The following is an 8656-nucleotide window of genomic DNA, read 5'->3' on the forward strand; positions in this document are numbered from 1 at the left end:
CTAAACTGGGGTTCCGAAGTCAAATTCCCCCGCCTGCTGGACACCCGAAGGGCAATGCTGCCCTCTGCTGGTATCCGGGGAACTTGAAGCCTGGTGGGGTTCAGTCTTCCAAGTTGGGGTGCAGCTTATTAGGGTGTGTGGAGGGGTCCCCAGGCGAGTAGCGCTGGGAAAAGCAAAGGCTGGTCCATCAAGAGACCTCAGTTTTCTCTCACTTCCAACTGTTTCTCTCACTTCCAAAGGTAAAGGATTGGCCTCCATTTCCTCACCTGTTAAGGGAATTGCTTTCTCTCCCAGACAACCAGAGAGGAGAAAGTGAGAGTTCACTTTGTAACCCGTTCCCCATAGTAACACAACTATTATTGTTTCGTGCTGCCCCCGCCCTACCGGGTGGTAGTCTAAGTGCCCTGCAAACCCACCCTCCCTTAACCTTCACATGCCTATTTCCTGGTCATTATTGTCATGACTCCCATTTGTCAGATGAGGAAAGTGAGGCTCAGTGACTTGTCCCACACACAGACTCTTAGTAAGTGGGTGGAGCCAAAACCGAATCCAGGTGGCCAAGCAACCTGGTATTTCTGAACCTCAGTTTTCTTGCCTGTACAGTGGGAATAATAATTGTCATGTTGTGAGGTTCCCGGGCAGTGACGTCCATGAAGGTGCATCGATAAGCAGGAAGCAGTCTGTAAATGTGGCAGATCTCTGTGGGGGGTTGGCTGCAAAATGCCCAGCAGAGTCCTGCCTCTCTTGCCTCCTGGCTGTGTGGCCTTGGCACAGTGGCTTCACATCTCTGTGCCTCTGTTCACCTGTGGGCTGAGCAGGGAGAATAAAATTCTCCTTGACTGAGGGAACCGCTGGAGGACGCATGTTTCTGAGCCATGAATCACCTCACTCGGTGTTGGTGAGAATGAAAAGGCACCAGTGTCAGGATAACATGGAATGACACCAGTCCGGTGGCCACTTTTCCCAGCACCACATGTAATGGGGTGACTGCGACAAAACCCCTCGCAATTTCAGATCATCAAGCCTTAGCGATGTATGAATTCCTTAAGGTCAACGGTGACGTGGGAGTCCTGGAGATGCCTTTCTTTTCTGTGGCAACAGACGTCGCTCCCTATGCAGACTCTTGGTAGCCACCACCCAGAACTCAGGAATGAAATAGATCGGACAGTACCGCGTCTCCTCCTTCCAAATTCTCCCAACTCAATACCCAGACTCTAGCCATTCTGGCTCATGGACACCATGTGTCTGCTGAGGGCAGGACGCCTGCATGGCTCGTTTAGCTGCTTCACAGAACTCAGCAACATAAGGTTTTCTGGTAAAAGTAGGAGTCAGGCCCTGGCCAGGTGGCTCAGTTGGTCAGAGAGAAGTAACATACACAGGTTCGATTCCCAGTCAAGGCATATGGGAGGCAACTGATCAATGTTTCTCTCTCACATCAATGTTTGTCTCTCTCTCTCCCCCCCTCCTTTCCTTTCTCTAAAATCAATAAACATACCCTCAGGCGAGGATTATGAAAAAGAACTAGGAGTCAGATGAAGTTGTGAAGACTTCCCCTGTGTTAAGAAGAAGATGGCTTTATATCCTAGGGTCAGATTTTTTAAAAAGATTTTATTTATCATTTTTAGATGGGAGGGAGGGAGAAAGAGAGGGAGAGAGACATCAGTGTGTGGTTGTTTCTCGTGTGCCTGTCATTGGGGACCTGGCCCGCAACCCAGGTATGTGCCCTGACTGGGAATCAAACCAGCAATCTTTTGGTTTACAGGCTGGTGCTCAATCCACTGAGCCACACAAGCCAGGACTAATTGGCTTGTTTTTCTCTTCTTTCCTGCTTGCTTGGCTACAGCCTTGACCAGGATGCACTGGCCCTGCTGCTGTGTGCAACACCATGGGCCTGCTGCTCCTGGGCCGGCTGCTCTTGCTCCCCTGCCTCTCCAGCCTGCCCTTCTACAACGGCTTCTACTACTCCAACCATCCCCACGGCCCGAACCCGGGCTGTGGTGAAGGTGGGTGGTCTTCTGGGTCTGGCTCTTTGCTCTGAAGGGTGAGCAAGACCTGCCCTGGCTCCCACGGTGAAATGTAGGTTCCAGGCCCGGATGAGGCTTGGAGCCAGCTGCCTTCTCCCCATCTGGGCCCCTGCGGCAGACCTGCCTCACTTCTAAGGCGAGCGGAAGAGGTGGTTCAGTGACTCTGTGCTGGCTGGCCCCTGAGATGGACCCCAGTGCACTTAAGGGCCATCACTTCTGCTTTTACTGCTTCCCCCAAATCTTGCCAATTTGTCAAGATGCCGCTTAAAAAGGTGACCTCCCCTCATCTCTGCCCAGTGCCAAGGGGCTTTGAGGTTAGACAGAGGTGAGTTTGAATCTTATTTTTGCCTCTTCCTAGCTACATAGCTTTGGGCAGGTGATTTTTAAAAACATTTTTTAAAGATTTTATTTATTTTTTTTTAGAGAGAGGGGAAGGGAGGGAGAGAAGGAGAAAAATACCAGCGCCCCCTACTGGGGACCTGATGCACAACCCAGGCATATGCCCTGACTGGGAATTGAACTGGTGACCCTTTTGTTTGCAGGCCCGAGCTCAATCCACTGGGCCACACCAGCCAGGTCTGGGCAGGTGATTTTTTTAGTTAGCAGTTTTTGTGCAACTACTATATGCCAGGCATGCTTCAGGGTTCCTTACACACACGGTGTCCTATAAGCTTCACACAAACTGTGACACAGGCAAGGGTGAGAATAAAAATGTTTACCAGTGTAGCACAGGCAGCGGCCGGGCTAGATGGAAGCTGGCTGTCCTCACAGCCCCAGAAGCAGATGCTGTGCATTGTTCTACCTCATCGATGAGCAAACCAAGACTCAGATGGTTGAGCCAGGTGCCCTGGGCACACAGATGTTAAGAAGCCGCACGGAGAATTGTGTGTGGAAGGGCTGAGAAGGCGAACGCCACCTCGCCCAGCCTGCTTGTGACGTGTGCATCCCTTGGAGGCTCTTGCGGAAAATCCACCCTTGCCTCTTCCACAGCCAGCATCCTTGGCTGGTGGCTGCCTCACTCCAGTCTCTGTACTCACATCTCCCTCTGCCTCCCTGTAAAAAGTCGCTTGTGTACTCTGGCTGGGCAGCTCAGTTGGTTAGAGCATTGTTCCAATATGCCAAGGTTGCAGGTTTGATCCCCAGTCAGAGAACACACAAGAATCAACTAATGAATGCATCAGTAAGTTAAACAGCAAATTGATGTTTCTCTCTCTGTCTCTCTAAAAAATCATTTTTTTAAAGGTACTTGTAATTGCAGTTAGGACCCATCTGGAAAATCCCATCTCAACACACTACTTTTCCCAAGATCCTGAATTTAATCACATCTGCAAAGTTCATTTTGCCATCTCAGGCACCATTCAGGGATTAGGACTCGGATATTCTGGGGAGCCATACTTTAGCTCTCACTCGCTTTTTCTCCGGAATTTATTTTGTTGTGTAAGCACCACTTGAATGAGGTTGAAGGAAATTACTGAATTACCATAAACTCGGTGCCTGAGGCGACAGGCATGTACTTGGTTCTGATTTCACGGGGTGGCGATTTGGGCTGCATCATGCGTGTGTCTCCAAAGTCACGGTGCAAAGCGTGGGGATACGGGGAGGGGTGTGGCACTGTGGCCGTTCTTGCCACCTGTGGCGAGGGTGGGGTGGCCCTTGCAGGGGCACAGATGAGCAGCTGCTCATCTGAGCATCTCCATCTGCACCCACCTCCCCCCAGGCCTCTTCAGCAGAGTGAAGCTGGTGGTGGAGACCCCCAAGGACACCCTGTTTTTCCACCCAGGGGCCAACGTGACCCCGCCCCGCTGGTACCACTACGAGGCGGCCCTGGTCTCCCCGCGGCCCAGGTGCATCAAATGGCGGAATCTGTCAGAGAACGGGGCCCTGGAGCAGGACGTGCTGGGGGCCACTCCTTCAGCGACTCCCGTGGCCACGTGCACCTGAGGCTGATTGAGGAGCACCAAGCATCGCTGGAGATCTGGGGGACCTGCAGCTGGAGGACAATGAGCGCTACTGCTCTGAGGTCATCGACGGGCTGGAGGACGAGAGGGGCCTGGTGGAGCTGGAGCTGCGGGGTGAGACCCCGAGTGGGGCTGCGTGATGCTGACTGATGCTGGGACCTAGGGGCCGAGGGGAGGGGCCCTGAGAAAACAGTCAGACCTTTGTGCTTTGGGCAGATAAACGTTTACTCTTCAAAACAGCCCTGTGAGGAAGCTACTTTTATCATCAACCCCATTTTACAGATGAGGAAACTGAGACACAGAGAGGTCAGGTAACTTACCAGAGGACACCTAGCTCATAAACGGCAGAGCAGGCATTTGACCCCATTCTGAGAGGCAAATGGGAGCTGGCCGTACAGCTGATTAGAGACAGAGCAGGGTTGGTAGGCCATGTGGATGGAGAAGGCAGCCTGGTGTGAGGTGATAGGGAGTGGTGGGGACTGGGGCATGCTGCTGAGTCTGGGCCCTCCTTTTTGATGGTCCTGCAGCCCTATTTCTCACAGCTCTGTGGCCTGGAGGTCAGAGATCAGGGTCTAGCACGGTTGGGTGAGGCCTTCCAGGTCACAGACTTCTGGCTGTGTCTTCACGTGGTAGAGGGGGCTGGGAGCTCTCTGAGGTCTTTGATAAGAACGTGAATCTCGGTGCAAGGGCTCCACCTTCATGACCTAAGCACCCCCCAAAGCCCCCAGCGATTGCCTTGGGGATCAGGACTTGAACATAGGAATTTGGGGAGCACATTGAGTCCCTAGTGCTGGTATTCTGGCAGTGGCTGGTGAATGAGGTTTTATTCACATTCTGTAGTTAGGGATATTAGTTGGCTGATTAATTCATTACTTTCACACAGCGATTTTCAACTGGTGTGCCGCAAGAAATTTTCAAACATGCAGTAGCTGACAATTTAGCCAGGGGAGCTGACCTCTTTTCCTTAGATTCCCAAATTTTAAAAAAATGACAACAGCCAACACAACAGTAGCTCTCTGGTGTGAATGCCCTGTCTTTAACCATAAACCTGCAGGTCATATAATAGTTGCATCTTATTGGTCACGTTGCATAACGAAGTTGCATCTGATTGGCCAATCCTTGGCATCAGAAATCCTTGTATACAAGCATGGGCCCCTGATTTTTTTTTAAAAAGTCACTTTGTGGTAATAGAAAAGATATAATAAACTTTTTTTTTATTTTTTTAAATTGATTATGCTGTTACAGTTGTTCTATTCCCCCCTTCATTCCCCTCCACCCTGCCCCCCCATCCCCACCATTACCCCCCTTTAGTTTATGTCCATGTGTCTCAAGTCCTTTAGGTTCTATATTTCCCATGCTATTCTTGCCCCCCCATCTATTTTCTATCTACTGTCTATGCTACTTATTTTCTGTACCTTCTCCCCCCATCTCCTCCTCCCACTCCCCTGTTGCTAACCCTCCTTGAGATCTTCATTTCTATGTTTCCACTCCTGATCTAGCTGTCCTTTTAGTTTGCTTTCGTTTTAGGTGTGGTTGTTAATAACTGTGAGCTTGTTGTTCTTTCACTGTTCATGTTTCTTTAACTTCTTTTTCTTAGATAAGTCCCTTTAACATTTCATATAATAAGGGCTTGGTGATGATGAACTCCTTGAATTTGATGTTATCTGAGAAGCACCTTATCTGTCCTTCCATTCTAAATGAAAGTTTTGCTGGATAGAGCAATCTTGGTTGTAGGTCTTTAGATTTCATGACTTGGAATATTTCTTTCCAGCCCCTTCTTGCCTGTAAGGTCTCTTTTGAGAAATCTGCTGACAGTCTGATGGGGACTCCTTTGTAGGTGATTGTCCCCTTAGCTCTTGCTGCTTCCAGGATTCTCTCCTTCATTTTAATTTTGGCTAATGTAATTATGATATGCCTTGGTGTGTTTCTTCTTGAGTCCAACTTTTTTGATACTCTCTGAGCTTCTGGGATTTCTTGGAAGTCTATTTCCTTTGCCAGATTGGGGAAATTTTCTTTTATTATTTGTTCAAATAATTTTTCCACTGGTGGTTGTGTCTTTCCCCCTTCTGGTACCCCTATAATTCAGATGTTGGAGCGTTTAAAGATGTCCTGGAGGTTCCTAACACTCTCCTCATTTCTTTGAATTCTTGCTCCTTGACTCTTTTCTGTTTGGCCATTATTTGCTTTCTTCTGGTCCACTCCATTGATTTGAGTCCCAGTTTCCTTTTCATCTCTATGGGTTTCCTGTGGAATTCCATTCATTTCCCTTAGTTTAGCCTTCATATGTTTCTCTAATTTGTGGCTATAATCAACCAGATCTGTTAGGATCCTGATGACCAGTGTTTTAAACTGTGCGTCTGAGAGTTTTGCTATTTCTTCGTCGCTTAGATTTATCTCTGGGGCTTTGAGGTCTTCCTGTGACATTTTTGGTCTGTTCTGGCCCTTTAAATGTGAGAAGCGGCGCCTTGGACTCCCAGGTCGCTGGGTTGTGACGCTGTATGTGGGGGCGTGGTCAGAGCGGGGAAATGGCGGCGCCCTCTACTGCCGCTTGCCGCGGGGACCGCTGGGCCCCGGTCCAACCGCCCACTCCTTCGCCTGTCCGCTCTCGCACAAATAGGCAACCACAGTCAACACGCAGCACCGCCTCCCCACTGTCTCCTCAGCAGTCGCTCACCCGGTGGGTTGCTCGGTCGCTCACTAGGTCCAATCTTGTATTTGGAACCCGTGCGTCTGGATTCGCGCGTCTGGATTCCGCGCCTGGGTCTGACCCAGACCTCCTGTGCAACCCCTCACGAGACGCCGGTTTCGCCCCTTACCGGTCGGGCTGAAGAATTTGTTGTTAACGGACTTCCGAAAAGTTCAATTTTCCATGTTCTGGTTGTGTTTTCTGATGCTAATATTTAGTTGTCTCTAAACTTGGTTGTGTGAGAAGGCACGGCACATCCACCTATACCTCCATCTTGGCGGAAGTCCATATAATAAACTTTTAAAAAATACATAAGAAAAGTCACTTGGGAGCAAAAACGGTAGGTAATACTATTATTTTTTTGTAAGTCAGTCAAAATTATACCTATTTTTCATCAGATCGGCAAAGAATATAATGCATTTTGTGGTGGGGGTCTCTAGCCAGCGGGGCTCGGCCCCCTCACCAAGTCCCCTTTCCTCCCTCCCCAGGTGTGGTATTTCCTCCCTGAGCCACAGGGAGGTATTTCCCTACCAGCCCCGCCAGGGGCGCTACCAGCTCAGCTTCCACGAGGCCCAGCGGGCCTTCGAGGCCCAGGGCGCCGCAGTGGCCTCCTTGGAGCAGCCGTTCCAGGCCTGGGAGGAGGGACTGGACTGATGCAACGCGGGCTGGCTTCAGGATGCCCGTGCAGTACCCCATCACGCTGGTCCGGCGCCCCTGAGGCTGCCCGGGTCTGGCTCCCAGCGTGCGCAGCTACGGGCGGGCGGCGCCACCACCGTCTGCACCTCTACGTTGTGTTCTGCTTCGCTGCCGTCCTCAAGCGTGAGTGGAGTGGCCGAGCACAGCCTGTGGGTAGGTGTGGGGAGCTGCGGGGCCCCTCTGCCTGCAGCGCTGCAGACGTAGAAGCGCGTGTGGCTACATTTGGCGGCTTGGATGCTGCTGTTCACGCCAATCATCCGTTTACTCATTCAGCGAGCACTGCCTGAGGGCCTGTGTCCGGCTGGGGCCTGGGCGGGGTGGGCCCTGGGCATCACAGACAAATAAAACTTAGTCTGTCCTCAAAAGTGGCTCATTTCATGGGCAGATAGTCAAGTGAAAACAGAAAGTGATGCAGAGCCATTCCCCAAAACTCCTGGGCCCGTCTAGGTTCTCAGGCAACAACTGGGCCAGACAGAGACGCTGATTGGCCCAGGCTCCATGGGGCGCCCACCTAGGGTGCCATGATGGAAGGGTTGGGGGAGTTCAGATATGACAGGAGGGACCCGGTCCCTGTGGCAGGTGGGAGGAAGCTCTCAGAGAGGGTGAGGCCTGGGAAGGTGCCTCCCAAAATGTCTGAGCCGATATCCACTGTGCGGTGGCTCCCTGGGTGCAGACAGATCTTCGGGGTCTGCTTGGTGACGTCTGGATGGGCTGACCTGGCTGCAGGCCCGGCGGTCCTCTCCGGCCGTCCTTAGCCCTCACACCCCGCTCTCCCTCAGGGCAGGTGCACTCACTACCTGGAGCATCCAGAGAGGCTGGCCTTTCTGGAGGTGCAGGAAGCCTGCTGGCAGGACGGCACCCGGATCGCCAAGGTGGGCCAGCTCTTCGCCGCCTGGAAGTTCCGTGGCCTGGACCGCTGCGATGCGGGCTGGCTGGCCCACGGCAGTGTCTGCTACCCCGTGGTCCCCCCACGCCCCACTGCGGGCCGCTGGAGTCTGGCATCTGCAGCTTGGGCTTCCCAGACCCTCAGAGCTGCAAGTATGGTGTCTACTGTCACTGTGCTCGTTAGGGCCCATGCCTCACGGGCTGTATTTATCAAGTGGCCCATTTTCCCTATTGGTAGGGGCAATTTTCTGATTGTTTTTATACTTCTCAACTTAAACTTTATTTTATTTTCCAAATCAACTTCAACTTTACACAAAAAAATTACTATTTTTGTAAGTCCAACAGATCCCAAGTCCTCTCTTTGCTCAGGGGGACACCCCAAGGCCCCCCAACCAGGGATCATCCTA

The 8656-nt window shown here is 51.5% G+C and overlaps 1 protein-coding gene across 1 annotated transcript; it reads left to right on the top strand.

Moving 5' to 3' along the window:
• The first annotated feature begins 1885 nt into the window (after window positions 1–1885).
• HAPLN3 (hyaluronan and proteoglycan link protein 3) lies at window positions 1886–8433 on the top strand. Its single transcript, XM_053658942.1, is given in 11 exon segments — window positions 1886–2003; window positions 2718–2723; window positions 3742–3927; window positions 3930–4000; window positions 4003–4096; window positions 5510–5514; window positions 7188–7348; window positions 7350–7422; window positions 7424–7491; window positions 8149–8339; window positions 8342–8433. Coding segments are annotated over 11 exon segments (1065 nt in total).
• Window positions 8434–8656: the final 223 nt, after the last annotated feature.

Source organism: Artibeus jamaicensis, unplaced genomic scaffold (assembly GCF_021234435.1).
Source record: "Artibeus jamaicensis isolate MK-2021 breed Jamaican fruit bat unplaced genomic scaffold, CSHL_Jam_final scaffold_612, whole genome shotgun sequence".
Lineage (NCBI taxonomy): Eukaryota > Metazoa > Chordata > Mammalia > Chiroptera > Phyllostomidae > Artibeus > Artibeus jamaicensis.